The sequence below is a fragment of the Argiope bruennichi genome, chromosome 6, assembly GCF_947563725.1.
Source record: "Argiope bruennichi chromosome 6, qqArgBrue1.1, whole genome shotgun sequence".
Lineage (NCBI taxonomy): Eukaryota > Metazoa > Arthropoda > Arachnida > Araneae > Araneidae > Argiope > Argiope bruennichi.
Genome location: NC_079156.1, coordinates 79,140,937 through 79,157,956, shown reverse-complemented (window position 1 = coordinate 79,157,956; position 17,020 = coordinate 79,140,937). Strand labels below are relative to the sequence as shown.

General features: G+C 29.5%; 1 protein-coding gene across 1 annotated transcript in view; it reads left to right on the top strand.

The window, feature by feature from the left end:
- LOC129971796 (dynein beta chain, ciliary-like) overlaps positions 1-17,020 on the top strand; it is a 101,784-nt gene that overhangs the window by 56,574 nt on the left and 28,190 nt on the right. Inside the window, exons 33-41 of the mRNA XM_056085772.1 lie at positions 1,973-2,226; positions 2,333-2,455; positions 3,265-3,469; positions 4,338-4,643; positions 6,552-6,722; positions 8,059-8,184; positions 10,799-10,995; positions 13,197-13,473; positions 16,750-16,989. Of these exons, the coding sequence (XP_055941747.1) occupies positions 1,973-2,226; positions 2,333-2,455; positions 3,265-3,469; positions 4,338-4,643; positions 6,552-6,722; positions 8,059-8,184; positions 10,799-10,995; positions 13,197-13,473; positions 16,750-16,989 (1,899 nt within the window). The remainder of the gene's footprint in view (positions 1-1,972; positions 2,227-2,332; positions 2,456-3,264; positions 3,470-4,337; positions 4,644-6,551; positions 6,723-8,058; positions 8,185-10,798; positions 10,996-13,196; positions 13,474-16,749; positions 16,990-17,020) is intronic.

Below are 17,020 nucleotides of genomic sequence, written 5' to 3'. Positions count from 1 at the left end.
TTAGTAGATATAGAAATAATAAAGTGATTCCTGCTGGAATGTGCACTATTGCATAAATGTCGAATAAGAAGAGAAAGGTAATTAATCCTTAGTACAAGTACAATTTAGCTGACATTCTACAATTCAATGTAGTGACTTATATTATTTTAGGACCGAAAAATTATAGCTGTGCAACTGTGCTAATAATCATAAAAATCATTCAAATTTCAATTTATTTATCCATATCAAGCAAAGAGTTGTGAAATTAAAATAAAAAATCGCCATTTTTGCCAGGTATTACTTTTTTTCTTATTTTTATTTTCATTTTTTTTTTTTGCACCATGTTCCAAAATACATACTAAGCAAATTTATCTTCTTGTTACTAATTTTGAAATACTGGTAACTTTTTAATTAAATCTAAACAACCTGTAAATAACAGGAAAAAAATAATTCTACCGTTTCTGAAAACACTATATAAATTTTAATGTAAATCGATTTTTTTAGTTAAAAACTGCTCTGGATTTAACTCCTCCGCATACAGCAGACGTGTTTGACGAGAAAATCACATTACTAATTTTTTTTAAATTTGAAATAAAGCGAAAATATTAAGAAATTTAATATGCAAAATTGAGATGCGATATTGCTTATATTACTAATAATTTAAATAATAATAAATGTCCCAAATAGAATGTGTCATCTAATTAGTAAATCAAGTGAATACATAGGTCAAGGCGTTAACTCACAAGATTTAGCATTCTATAGATCCAATAACTCATACTTATAACTTTTATTTCTCCTAATTACTTGATACATTAAATATTAACCACCTTACTTGATTATATGAAATAATAATAAATAAGGCAAATAAGAAAAAATCTTTAGTAAGATTCTTAAAATTTTATCCGGCTGTTAAAAATATAAAAGTAAAGAAAATACAAGGCATGAATCATTTTCTTAAAGTAAAATCTGCGAACAGCAAATTGTTTCTGAATTTTATTTACTTTATTTATTTACGATTAGCCGTCTACAGCAACAGCTGATACATGGAGAATATTGTTTGTGATTAATTTCTATTGAATATTTTCTGCATTATTTTGATATTCATGACTCTTCTAAAAAAGTATTTTTAAACATCATATTGTGATTATCATTAGAGCCATGTTATTTAAATAGCCTTTTGCTTATTTTACTTACTATATAAAGGAACCTTCCTTGTGGATTCGAGTCCTATGACACTATAGAGCCATTTAATAGGTTACTATTCTGATAATCTATTTTCTAACTGTACTTTGTCTTTCACGAAACTGTAATTACTTATTCTTAATCTCCATATAAACAGAGAAAATAATAAGCAGAATAGCTTTCAGCAACAGATGAAGACTCCGTGATTTAATTTTTAACTAAACAAAGGAAAAAGTTTGAATTTTATTGTAACAAAGAAATATTTTGTTAAAAAGTATGCAAAAAAATAGTTTTTAAAAATTGTCGAAATTAAAAATTAATGACAATTTAATTGATGTCACTAAAGGGATAGTTTTTTTAATTTTTAAAATAATGTAAAAATTAGTTTTGTACAATATTTTGCGAATTATCTCGTGAAAAGGCCAGTGTCTCGCTTAATGTTTGATTATTTAATTTTTTAAAAAATTCTTTCCTAGGTGTTTTTATTCACTATCCAAGATATACCTGTACCAAATTTGGCAAATTCAGACCAAACTATCCGTGGCATTGTTGTTTAACGCCAATATATACATGTACACAAATGGGCACTCGCACAAATATTCTTTTACTGTAAGTAAAGATGAAAAAGAGAATCTAATAACATAATATTTTGCCGTATACATTATTATGTGTCACTCTTTTTAATTAATCTGCATAAGTTGGATTAATCATCAAGTTACGTAACTGGTATGAACAATTTTCACCGACCATTGTTTATACATGGAGAACTTGTAACAGTGCCTCAAAACTGTCTCGGTTTTTTTCGTTTTAGAGTAATTTACCGATAGGTGCCAATTCCCCTTCCTCTGTGCTATCTCTTTTGCTGGAGGACGAAACACTTGTGGGACGATGGAGAAATGCAGGGCTGCCTGGAGACAGGGCGTCCATAGAGAATGCTGCCCTTTTTACGTCGTGCTTTCTTCTCTGGAGATGGCCCATGATAGTAGACCCACAGATCAGGGCGGTGCCCTGGATCAGAAACACTTACGGCGAGAAACTTCTGGTCGTCAGTACGGATCAGAAAGGGTAATTTGAAATTTTCTTTCATGATGATTAAAGTTTCCTTTAAATTATATTCAATAAAATAATTAGCTAAGTATTGAATGCTTATGTACATATTGATTTTAAATAGCTACTTAGATCTTATTGAAGAGGCTGTGATAGCAGGACAACCAGTTTTAGTAGAAAATCTGTCAGAAAATATAGACCCACTCCTGTGTCCCTTGATTTTCTGCACCTTTGTCAAGAAAGGAAAGTAAGACTTATGTTTCATAATAATTAATACATTTTGCAAAGTTTTTATTGTAATAAATGCTTTTTATATTTTCTCACTTATTACCGGTATCAAGCGTTCTGACAACAGTTCAATTATATTAGCTCTTGCTCAATGTTTCCTTGGTAACACTAATGTAGAGTTATTTGATAAAATAATGTGAATAGTATGTGCTATAATATATCTTAATATTATCGACATCCATTTTTTTAATGAAACTAAATGGCATAATATGGTTACTTTATTCTGATAAAATTTCAGAGGATTCACTGCTTTTTCCTCTTTTAGATTAAATAAAATTAAAGATGCATTAAATTTTTGACACTTGAAATTACGAGATTCAGGTCAATTACAGGAAAAAGTTGTCATTCAGTGAAGATATAGAGTATGAAAATCAAAATAATTATAATGATATTATCAAATGTGTACCAGAAATGCAACAATTGAGATTTCAGACTAAACAGTTGTCATTAAAGCTGAGAGCTACTGGCATATATATATATATATATATATATATATATATTACAAGACGATTGAAATAACAGAAATGTAAATTTTTATGTGATTCAAGTAAGATAATTAATTAGTTCAGTTTCAAAAATGATTGCAACAGTTAGATAAAAAAAATTAGTGCCTCGTAGAATTTGCATATCTAAAAAGAATTTAAAATTATTGAGTTTCATAACAAATATAATTTTAAAAAATTTTGATATAGACCTCATCGATAATTTTTGAATTATAAGTGGTCAATAAGAAAACATGTATTTTATGAGTTACATTGTGTTTTTCAGAGCAATCAAGTTAGGAACAAAGGAAGTTGCTTTCCATCCTGAATTTCAGCTTATTCTGCATACTAAACTCAGCAATCCTCGCTTTGGACCTGAAATTCAAGCTCAGACCACCATTATCAACTTCAGCGTCACGACTGAAGGACTTGCTGACCAACTGCTTGCAGAAGTCGTTTCCAAAGAAAGACCTGATCTTGAAGAATCGAAAGTAATTTTTTTTTTCAAATTTCATATTGTTTGGGATTCTTTGTTCTTCTAATCTTATTTCACTGGCAAAGAAACCATTATTATCTGAAGAGATTAAATGGAATGGCTGAAGCATGAACCGTTATTAAATTCCCCAGCCATATGTACGACATTAAAGTGTAGATTTTTTTTATTTACAAGTGTTTTAACATTAATCAGGCATAAGCTGTCGATACTCAGTTGAATCATTGGCAGAATCAAAATTTGAAATTGTAATTCATTGTTTATAACATACAAGTTCTAAGTTGAGATAATCCGAAAGATATACCATAGCAGTTTTTTGCAACAATTATTTTAATATTTGGAATCTGTATTTCTTAGACGCGTTGAAGTGAAATGAAATTTCGAACTGATTGGAACATTAATTCTAACCTTGATTTATAACACTTCTTTCAGAGCTAGTATGGTAAGTTGGGAAAAAAATCCATTGTAAAAAAATCGTGGAAATAAAAATCTTTTTTTTTTTTTTTTTTTTTTTTCCTATTATGCTTGAATCTTTCGTTTTTGATATTCCTTTCATCATTTAACAACTTACAATCTGGTTACTAGCCAAATTTTAATATTTGTACAGTGGTATATCCACTTAATGTAACAACATTTATTGAATTAATCCAGATTCATATTTGGGTATTAAAATATATATTACATATTCCCTTACATTTGAGTCAGAAACTGATGATGTAGGAAAGACCACAAGAAGTTTTAAGTAATGAGTCACTAAACCATCATTTTAGAATTTCAATTAAATCTGTAGAATCGTCTAGTAATCCTCGATTTTTCATATTTCATCAGGACATTGAAACGCTCACATTCTTCTTCTTTTTTCATAGGATAGACTCACTAAAGAACAGAATGAATTTGCAATCACCTTAAAGGGACTGGAAGAAAGCCTGCTTTCTCGGCTGTCCGAAGCTGAAGGAAATCTGGTGGGCGACGTCACCTTAGTCGAAAGCTTAGAGTCGACGAAAGCCATGGCCGCGGAAGTTCAGAAGAAATCCGTGGAGAGCCACAAAACCGAAGCGGAAATCAATGTTGCTCGAGAGATTTACAGGGACGTTGCTGACAGGGCTGCGTTGGTCTATTTTGTGGTGCAGGACCTATCCACTCTGAGCCCTATGTACCTGTTTTCATTGAAGGTATTGAGCTTGCTTCATTAGAATGCTCATTAGAATACACCTGTTTTCAGTTTCTTAGTCTATGAAGAATTATAAAACTGACCATTTAACCTTGTTTTATAGAACAAATATTCTGTAGAAATTATGAACATTTCTTGTTGCAAAATAGTTTATCAAAAGCATACAGAAATATTTTGAAATTATTTATTTTATAGTCGTAAACCGCACATCTTTATGTATTCTTTTTAAGGTAAAGATGATAGTAAGATTCTTTGCTTTCTATTTTAATGCTAAATTGAATTTTCCGTCCATACATCAGTACTAAACGTTTCAAGAAATTAAAAAAAGATATAAAAAAAAAATTTGTGAAAATAAATCAGTCGTATTCCGTTAGCTGAATAATGAATTATTGATTTATTTCGACAATTAGTACAATTCAAATTTAGCACCCATGCCAAAATGATATTTTTACTTTCTCGTATAAGTAATATAGAGAAAGTATTGTAGTCATCAAAAAATTAGATCTCGTGGTTTTGGCGAATCTCCACATTCTAGACTTCTCCGAATTCAAAAACACAGTTTTGGGAAATGTCTGTCTGTGAGTAAGATAACTCAAAAGGTAAACTGATATTTGGTGTACCGTTTTTTACAACAAATTTGCAGATTTCTATCAGATTTTGAGCAAAATCTAATCAAAGGAAGTCTGCTAGTTTGGCTGTTCGAATGTAAGTTAGTGAGATAGTTACAGAACGAAGAAAACCAAAAAGATAAAATTCTGTATACAGAATTAATATCTATAGTCTAGATACTTATCAAATTTTGAGCGAAATCCAACAAGAGGTAGGCAGTCTGTTGTTCTGTATTTTTAGAAAATATGCAATCGTGTTAACTCAAAAATGGAATTACTTAAATATATTAAATTTGTTACATTTTATATTTGTTTGTCATATTTGTTTTATATTGTATTGTTATATTTGTTTGTCAAATTCTTGGGTACGATCGGAGTTTAACCCCTTGCTTGGCACAATTTTCAAAAATCGCCAACTCGCCGACAACGGTCTTGCGCCGCGTTTTGCGAAATATTCAAAACCGAGGGAGCAGTGTCCAATCATAGCGCATTATAAAGGCGAAGGATAGTAGGTTTTTTTAGTCTGGAGGTTGTCAAATTTGGCGCGTTATCGAAATTTGGCGAAGAAGGGGGTTAAACTCCGGTTCAACCAAATCTTGTTTGAATCGATTAAGAAAAACGCATGCAAAAAAACTAATTCGATTTTCAAATATTAATATATTAATCGCATATTAGGAATTAATCGTTAAATAACTCACCAAAGATAACTTGATAGATTCAGGAAAAATGCTAAATTCACTTCAAAGGTTAATATTTTGTAACTATTGTATGCCAATGTTATGCAAGTCATTCTCGTGATAATATTTTTATCAGAGTATGCGAGAAATTGTGGGAAGAACACTTCGCTTGTTAAATTATAATATTCAAGGCATTTTAAATAAAAAAATTGTTATCAGATAAGTTCATGAAGAAAATATGATATATGATACGATACAATACGGTACGATAGGATATATGTGTCTAAATAACTTCTCAAAACAATTTTTTTTAATTCGAGAAATCAAACTTTAGATTTCAGGGACTAAAATGAATCCATTATTTTTCTGGCGTTTATTGACGAAATTTTACTTTTATTAGTACAAAATTTCTTTGCTAAAATGTGTCTGTGATATAGTTAATACAACATCATTAAATTTTAATTTTTAAATGCTTTTTATTACATTAAACGAATTATAGTCTTAAGGGTTTTGAAATATATCTATGTAGGATTAGTTATGCAAAATAATTTTACGATGCATCATTGATAATCTTTTAATCAGTGTCATTATCATAATAAGGGCACATGACGTTGGATTTTTTAGGCAGTGAAAGAAGTCTTCCACAAGGCAATTGACCGTTGTGCACCCACGGACAATGTTGGAGAAAGAGTGAAGCTTCTAGTGGAAAACATCACGTTGGCTGTCTTCAGATACGTTAGTCGTGGCCTATTCGAGAGTCACAAAACGGTGCTAGCTGCCCATCTCACATTTCAGGTAGATTTATTAAAGCGTTTGCAGTACTATGCTTCGATAATGGATAATGACATAAAACCTTATTGGATCTTATAAAAACAGATAATTTTTATCAAAAAGTAATTATAAGGAATAAAAAAAAACTTTTTTTCTATTTACTTTTATTAGTTCTCTAAAAATTAGAAAGTTCAATGAACTAACCGGAAGTCAGATGTGTTCCCGAATCTGATGAGAATGCGTTAGCGTGCATGAACTAAAATGTTGCGTTGATATCATGTTTAAACGTATGCATTGGAAACAAGAGCAAAAACATGATGGAACGCACGTAAAAAATGTGAAAATGATATCGATTTGTTGAGTTCATGTATTTGTAAATATATGTTTAATATTAAAGTTATTTTTATAAAAGTTTATGACAATAAATTTTAAAAATAAACACAACTGATTCCAATTCGTTGGTTACAAAAATAATAATTTGGAATAATAGAAATTATAATAGAAATCTGGAGGTCAAAATAGAATTGTAAAAGCTTGAGGTGCTGAAAAACTATGCTCTGAGTAAATTTAAATTTTAATCACATTTATAAATATTTCATATTTTTAATGAATATTTTTAAATGAAATTTATCGCAAATTCTATATTATATTGCTTTTGGAATACCAATTTTAACAACTCTGTTTTGGCCACTAGATTTTTGATTAAAAAATTATTCTTCAATTTTGAATGCATTTATAAACGCATATTTCTAAAAATATATATATATTTGTAATTTTTTTTTCTCTTTCATATAATATATACAAGCAAAAGAGGAAAAAGTAAAAATAAATTAACAAAAAAAAAATAACAAGAGAGATGACAATAGAATAAAAAAAATCTAAGGGGGTGAAATGGAGTAATGGAGTAAATGGAGTGATAAGAAGAAAAGGAGTAAAAATGGAGTAAAATGGAGTAAAAAAGAAAAGTACATAAAGCATATGTAAAAAAAGGGGGTGAAGTATGTGTACAATAAGACAAGCACACATATATTTCATAACTCATTAATATAAATATAATGGAGCCTCATAATAAGTTTCTCTTTATATTCTTTACTAGATCGTTAATCTTATGAGAAATCTAATTTCCGAATTAGAGTCCATTAAGAAAAGAATTTTTAAAAAAATCAATTGCGAGACTTTATTTTTATTTACACAAAATATGTGAAAGCAAGTCTTTCTTTTTCCAAGAGGGTTAGAAGGTCAATTTCTATCGAGCAGATAAATGCAGCTTTTATAGCTACAACCTTTCTTTTGAAAGATACGATATGAGGGCAAATATTGTTATTTACTAACTATTCCATTTTTTTTTTTTTCTTTACAGATTCTTCGCCTGAAGAATATGATACCAGGAGATGCATCAGAATTTCTTTTACATCAAACACTTGAAGATTCTACACTTGAAAGTCCCGTAGAATTTATGAGCGCAAATGCATGGGCTGCAATTAGAGTAAAAATACAAAGAAAAAAACTAATTATTCTTTTTATCATTATTATTTTAATTTTAGAATATATTATAAAGTTTTTTTTTTTGTGATCAAGTTATTAACCTTTGAAAATTTTTGATGTATGATTATGATTATTATTTTACTTAAAATAATATTATTTAAATAAACTTTGTTTTAGAACATTTCTTCATGTTAATCAGTTTGAAAAATATTTTAATGGCTAAATATCAAGTTAATCACAGTGAATTTCTTCATAAGATTTAATGCTTAAACGTCTGATTTTTTAAAAATTGATTTTAAAATGTTTTTGGACTTACATTTATTGAATAAATCATGTGAAAAATGTTCATGTTCAAAACTATTAAACCAGATTTTGTTTTAAGTATGCTTTATTATGAGTAAGCATGCTTTGAAGAAAACTTCGATGCCAACCGGCAACATTGGACTTCAGTTCTGTGGAACAAAAATTTTTAATCAGTGACAATCGCATATAAAAGTACCTGACTTTTCAAGTAGCAGCTTTCAATTCAACACTACAAAATAAAATACTAAATTCCTAACCAACAAACAAAACAAAAAGAGTGTACAATTAAAAATATCAATTTATTTATTTTCATGAGCATTTTTGCTGCTATGTGCAACACCTTCAACCTCAATCTTAATCTCGTAAGATTGACAGAAGACAAAGACAAAATGAATTATATTTATTGAAGCTAACACTCGACATGTAAGAGTTAAATAAAATCTTGAAGCACTATTTTTATTTTCTTCTATACGAAACATAGAAAAAATGTCATAATCGTCATGAAATCCGATCTTGAGATTTTGACGAATCTCCGTGTTTCAGATTTCTCTGAGTTCGAAAAACGCATATTTGGCATTGTGTCTATCTGAACATGATAAGTGAGCTAAACAGATTTGAGATAGACAGATGCAATTTGGTAGAAGAACTTAAAACCAAATTTGTAGATTTCTGCTATTTAAATACCAGTGAATTTGATAACTTCAAAATGTAAAAAACCAGATTAAAAATTGATACCCATATTTAGAACTGAAGTATGGATTCTTATCAAATTTTGAACTAAACTTATTACTGGATTTGCCATCTGTCGGTTTGTACTTTCGTATGCATGTAAAAACAATAACTCATAAATGTAATGATTTAAATCGATAAAAATTAGCATATGACTGAAACCGTAATTTTGGTTTCAGTTGGCTGGGAAAAAAAGGCGTCAAAGATACATAATCGCACAATAGATTCAGTTAAAATTCTATATTCACGGCAAATATCGTATTTCTTAGCTACTGTTCGTCATTACAATTCAAGATATCTGCAATTTCATGAAGGAAAGGGTTATAACAATTTTATTGGAGATTATGCTATAAAGTTTCGAAGAGACCATTCGCACAGGTTTTGATTTAAATTTAAAAGCTAGATGGTCAGATTTTTATATTTCTTAACTATTTTGGGTCTTCAAAAATTATATCGAACTAAGCTATTGATTTGCATATAGAAACTTCAGATGCGTGAATTTTTGTTAGTCCGAGACCAAAATATTTCTTACATTTTTGGCAAATAAGTATGGTCTGTGATTGAAAATTTTAAACCAATATTTTTGATGGAGTTAAAAAAAAACATTTGTTTACAGATCATTCATATTGCTGATTTCCTAAGAAATTTTAGAAACTTGCCTACAATACTTCTAAAACATATATATAGGGTATAATCGAATGCGACTGATAGATTCACAAGGGTGATAGTAGGCACCAAGAGGATCAAAAATTGAATGGATTGCAAAACCCTAGTTTAATGGGAAGAAATCGCAAAAATAGTTATGAAAGATGTGTAGACGAGTAGAAATAGAAAGGGCCAATAATAAGAAAAAAAGTTATTCGATATAAAACTGGATTGCAATACAAACAAATCATCACAGTTTAACGACGAAAAGGAGATGAGTGAGAAATTTTTATAAGAATTCTTCGAAATTGGGGTTGCGAAGATCTTTGCACAGCTAACAACGAAGAACTACTGAGGAATGATTGCCAGGAGTCTGCGCATTCGTTTCCTATTCCACTTATGTAGATTTACCAACTAAACGTGGTTTACAGCCTCCTGTGTTCTATGGTAATTTTTTTAACCTCTTGTTGCCTTCTTACCTATTATCACCCTTCTGAATTTATCGATCGAATTTAGCAACACATTATATGCTAACTGCATTCATTTTTTTGATTGTGTTATGCATGATTGATGAGATATATTTATCATATATAAATCACAAGATATATTTATAAAAATTTTGAGAAATATTTTTTAAGGAAAGATGAGCATTATATTTTCGTAGACATTACATCTTTGAAACAACAAAAACTTTTTGCTGCTCATCGAATAATTTTTTCCCGTCTTTTGAGATATATGTGTTCTTTTATGATTTCTTCATAGTATTATATTTAGCTTTTGTATAAATTTTAACAATATATGCTATTATACCAAAATTATCACCAATAATTATTTTGGCTTATGAATGTCCATTTTCCAAAAACAAACCTGCACCATCGTTTATAAAGTATACATAATATGAATCCAACTATTTAGTAAGTTATATTCTGCTTCTTCAGGCACTTTCCTCTCTGGACGAGTTCCAAGGCTTGGATAGGGATTTGGAGGCTACTCCGAAACGCTGGAGAAAGTTTCTGGATTCTGAATTCCCAGAAAAAGAAGCTCTGCCTCAAGAATGGAAGAACAGAGCGACGGCATTCCACAAATTGTGCATCATCCGATGCCTTCGACCGGATAGAATTGTCTACGCTATCAGGTGAATTCCATTCCTATGTCATTTACGGTCATATTTAATCTCAATAACCATATTAATCGGTTTATTTCATGGAAGTGCTATTATTTTTTTATGTGTATTTTAAATAATTTTAAGAATTTATCTTTATACAGAGACAATTATTTGGGTAAAATGTTTCAAATTTAAAGTTTATTCACAAATAATTGTTTGTTCAGATTCTGAGAATCGAATCTGTATAAAATTTGGAAAAGAATTTCCGTTTATTGTATGCTTGCAGTCGTAGAGTTTTTGTATAAGAACTGTTGAATAGTACTTCGTCTAGCTTTAATGAGCAAATATAGTTAAAACAAGTAATATATATATAAAAAATTAAGTCAATTCCTACTTAGGTCAACAATTACTTTATTATTATTTTAGTTACTTTTTATTAAATAATTACAATTAATTTAAATATGTATATACATATGACATAATTACAATATTAAGTGGCAAAATAGAGCTTGCCGACCATTTGGCGACATGGCGACGGATGGGGCAATTTTGGCGACCAAACAGAAATTACTGGACAAATTTAATTAACTAATTAATATTTGAAAAAACTGTATTAACATCAAATGTCTTCCACTAGAAGTTTAAAAAAATGTATTTGGACTTGAGTGGATGAATAAAAAGTATTTTATTAATGATTGAAAGTTTGGGCAAGATATATAGACAGAGAGTGTGAGCTTATAGTAGGAATTAAAAAAATAACAATTAAAATAACAGCTCTTATATTTTTTGAAATTTTATTGAATAAAACGAAACAGTGATAACATATGGGGAAAATAACCACAAAACTGAATAAAAAAACATATTATCCAACGTAAAATTTAGAGTTATAGGAAAAGTGGATAAATCTTTGATATAGGTGAGAAGGCTTACAAAAAATATATGAAGATGATGATGTCGTTTCCGCGTTACCACTGAAAGGGGTGCAGTAGCTTCTGAGGGTAAAGACCCCTGAGCACCCGATGGCAGAAGTCTGACTTCTAGCTCATATGAAGATGAAACTCTCACACTCGCTTGAACAACCCCTTTTCACAGGGGGGCACATTCACTCACCTCACAAATAGAACACAGAGGAAGAACAACCATGCCCGAACCGGGACTCGAACCCGGGACTCCCAGATCACGGGGAAGACGCGCTACCGCTATGCCAGGACGCCGACACAACAAATATATTTGAATATCAATTGATCAAATGCAGAATAATCGGTCCTCCCCAAATATCATTAATTACATATTTTGTGAATTAAATTCAAATTACATCTTCATTTGTGCTTTGAATATTCAACATATTAAAATTATTTTAAATCCGATATTCTTTTCATATGTAAAAATACTCCGTAACTATAATATTCATATAATTTTATCTTAAAAATTGTTTAGAAACATTTCTTTAGTCATTAACATATTATTTTAACTTTCATTTTATTTATTAAATAAAAAGCAGTCTTAAGTATACCGAATACTACGACAGCCCTAATACATTATTTTACACGGCCAGCTTGGAAATCTATATGGAAACCACTATTAACCTGTAAAATAAAAGAATTCTTTTTTCAAAAAGAGAAACTTATTTATAATTTGCATGTTTTGGAAATTCTGAACTTCTTATCTCATTAATAATAAAAAATAATTTCAAAATTATTGATTTATTATGAAATTAAGCTTTTGCTTTTAAATTTATGGAAATTTATATTAAGTTTCTGTATTGTTATATGCAATAGAATAGAAAAGGTAAATGGCGACCGAAATGAAGAAAAAAATATTCCCTTCTGGTATTCAACTTTTAAATGCAAAATAAGCACATATTTTGATTTTATTATTTGTGATTGTAAAGTGAAGTAACATTCCACCAGTTAAATAATTTTTAAACATAGTTTAAAACACTTGTTTAATAAGGCACGCAGTGATATTGTATTGAAGGTGATAGCTGTTTGTTTCCGCTGAACCGCATTTATAGTTTTAAGTCACGTAGAAACTCAATTACATCATCCATATAATATCGTTGGCTTACAATTCTCATTAGTGATTATGCTAACTGTTACAAACTATAACAAATATTTGTTTCTGTTTATCTACATTCTATTGCAAAGAAACATAGTATTTTCCAATTATCAGAAATAAATATTTTTTTTCTTCTCGAAGAAAAATAATGAATTTTCGTTTTGCTAAAACAGAGATTATGTTGCTGAAATTTTGGGCCCAGCTTTCGTTAACAGCAGAAGCAATGATCTGGATGATATCCTTGGCGAATGCGGCTCCAAAACGCCCATCTTATTCATTCTGAGCCCTGGAGTCGATCCACTGCATGACCTGGAAGCCTGTGGAGAGAAGCGGAGATTCACCACAGCGCTAGGAAATTTTCAAAATGTATCCTTGGGTCAGGGGCAAGAGAGTATAGCTGAGCAAACTATGGACAACGGGGCCGCTCAAGGCCACTGGGTAGTACTTCAGGTATGGACAGACAGCTCCTCTTTTAATGTTATCTCTATATTTCTGAATAATTTCACTTATTTATGCACAGAATAGTTATAAATCTCTAAATTCTAAACATTTTTCCAGAATTTTTTGTACTGCGTATTTACTTTCTTAACTTTTTCTTTGCGAGCAGTACAAATACCGTAACAAAAACTGTTTACCTTAGCTTATAAGTTGGTACAGTCGTAAAAAAAATGAATTGTAACATAGTAAAATTTTGCATGGGAGCAAATCTAACATGCTAGTGTTGTGAATCAAAAAAAATGTGCGCTTACTTTTAATAGTTTTCGAAATATTCATAAAAATTGTAAAATTCTCACATTCGATTTGCAACTCTTTCTTTTTGAAGGACTTTGTATTTATATAATTTTGTATTATTTTGTATTTATAGATCTACTCTAAGCGAGCTTCAAACATCCATTATTATATCGCAATTGGATAAATATTAAATTGATTTTCAGATCAGAGGATTTTAATTTAACATAAATTTTACTTTCATTAAAAAAAATTTTTTCCGGAATATAAAATTTGACTATAGAACAGATTGACTGTAGAAATGTATAATCAATTTTTACCTGTTGTTAAAAGTTATCGTTTTCAAATAAATGAGTTCTAAGAATACACACATTTTTTTTACCATTCAGTAAATTAGTTTAAGCTAAAACAAGGAAATTAATTAGCAACTATTATTTATATATTTAATGGTTTAATGCTGAGCACTCATCCATAAACCACCGATTAGGTAGAAAATTTTTTCAGAATATCCTTAAAATTATTTCTTTAAAGTTATAAAATAGTCTATTTGCTATTCAATTTATATAAAAACACAATTTTGAGCCTCTATTTTCAAAAATCTTTGCTAATAATGTACCAAACAAGATTCGTTTGTATTTGTTCGTCTTGATTGCACCAACCATTGCGTAACAGAAAGACTATCCACCACTCCATCATTCTTACAGCAGCTCTTTATAGTATTATTCTAACTTTTTGAGTTCCTCATCAGGAAATTTATAGATAGCATCAATAAATATTACCAGATGGAAAAAAGGTTTTAAAAGTCTCACATATTCCATCAATAATTTTCAGCCAATTCTCAAATTTAAATACCACAATTTTTTCGTTTTCTGCCAAAATATGCTTTTTTTTAAAACTTCTTCATTTAGAGCATATAATCCAATATACTTTTTAACTCTCATTTATTAGACTAATAGAATCCAAGACTCCATAAAGAACGGTTTAAATGTCATAACGACAAACTGAACTTCACTTTTCTAGTATGTTGCGTTTATGTGTAATCGCATTTCAATACCTAGAAGTAGACTGAAATTCAATATCTTATATTAGAACTGGAATCTCAAAATTTGACATAGAAATAGAAATCTGATGATTAATTAATAAAATTTCATCAGTCTAGCTTTTTTTATTTATTATTTTAGCAAAGATTTAAATTGTGAGACAAATACTTTTTACCGGTTTTATCGGATATTTCATTGAAATTAATTTTTTCGTTGTAAAAGCATAAAAAATTTCAATCTTTTAGCTCATTCCATTTTTCAATAGCATGCGCGTAGACGGATAGGTAACTAAATTAATCAATTTGTCTCTCTAAACAAACGTCCCTTTAAGCCATTTCCGTCGATGCCAGTTTTGTGAAGATGCGATGATAAATTACAAAGTTACAATGGTGTAGCATTTTTTTAATTCACGATTGTATTACTTCTGCATCAGTAAACTATCAGAACTTCACCCCTCCAAACTAGAATTCCCCCAAAGCTCATATCATTTTAGGTGATCATTTAGTAATCCTATTTAATTACCCTTAACCTTGTAAAGGGACATTTTTTTTTCCAGTCATATTATGTTAAAATATTTTTAGGCTTGAAATTAGAATAAGAAAAGGGATTCATTTAGCTTATTAGATAAATTTAATTTCATTAATTAAATAATTTGGTTAATCAATAATTAAGTAACAAATCAAGACACATCATTCTGTCTGAGATAAAGAACTGAAGCATCTAAGTTTCTGACTTACTAAAAAAATTTGTCAGAACTTATGCCAACCTACATAATTTCACACAAAGATTGATAAATTTGGTGGGAAGCATACTTCCCACGGCCCTAGAAAGGGTTAAGGTAAGGTCTAATGTTGTGGCATATCAATTAAGAAGAAACAAACATATTAACCCAACGGACAATTGAAAAAACTGTAGACCTTAAATTCTAATTGTTTGAATAACAAAAGGAAACATTAGCTTGCTTCTTTTCCAGAATCTTTATTGTGAAAAATACTTTTTCTTCTGTGCTGCAATCAAGTAGTGTTAGGTTACTTATTCTAAATATCGTTTTTCAATAGATTTATTAGCTTATGAATTTCAGCCATCTTAATCGGAGTGGTTATCTCAAGTATAAGAAGACGGAAAATAAGCAGCTTCTAACTTATTAATTAGAAACAACCTTTCAGTAACAGTTTAAATTTTGCGATTAATTCAAACACTCTAGATTTCATAGGAAAGAAATTGCAATTGAATGTTTAAAATTTGTAAATATATGAATGAAAATTGTTGCTTGTACAAAATAATTGATTGAATTCCTATTAACTTGTCAATTGCAGTTTTGCCTCAATTCTTTCAAAGAGAACAGGTTTTACGAAGAATAATTTGTAACATTTAATATTTTACAAATTTTTTTTTCAAATTTAATGTTTTTTTGGGGGGGAGGGACTTTTAAAAACTAATAAAAAATATGTCTACACCTTTGAAAATTTTAAATTGAATATTATAAATATATTTAACCCTTATGTTCATTTTGTATAGTATACTATACATACAACTTTATAAAAATATACTACCACTATAAAATAATTTTTATTAAGTTGTATGTATGGTATACTATACAAAATGAGATGCTATACAAAATGAGGTATACTATACAAAATGTATAGCTACCTATATACATTTTTTTTTTTTTGCTTTTCTTCAAAAAAGCAATTTTGCCACGATAAGGGTTAAATAAACTTTAACAATTTTTATTTAACTTTAACAATCCCACTTCCGTGTCCTAGTTGAATTTTAAGACAACGCAGTATTATAAAGCGCAAAAAAAACTTTAAATTGATGAAAAATTTTAAATTTTATGTTTGTTTCCCCTACAAATGCCATAGCATGGCTTAATTCTTTTACCAAGTATTTGAAAATTTCCAAAACTTAAAATCGTTTACCTTTTTTTTTTTTTTTTTTTTTTTTTTTTTTACAGAATATTCATTTAGCCAAGGGTTGGCTTCATCGTCTGGAGAAGAAATTGGAGGAAATGAACAACATGGAGGTTCACCAAGAATTCCGTCTTTTCCTGAGCGCCAACCCGCCAGAGGAGGCTATTGGTGAAGAAAGTAGACTCATACCGCCCGGGCTGCTAGAGTCTTGTCTCAAAGTGACGAACGAGCCACCCAAAGGCATGCAAGCCAACCTCCACAAAGCATTGGATAATTTCTCCCAGGTGTGTTTATCTATGATAATTATGTCCCATA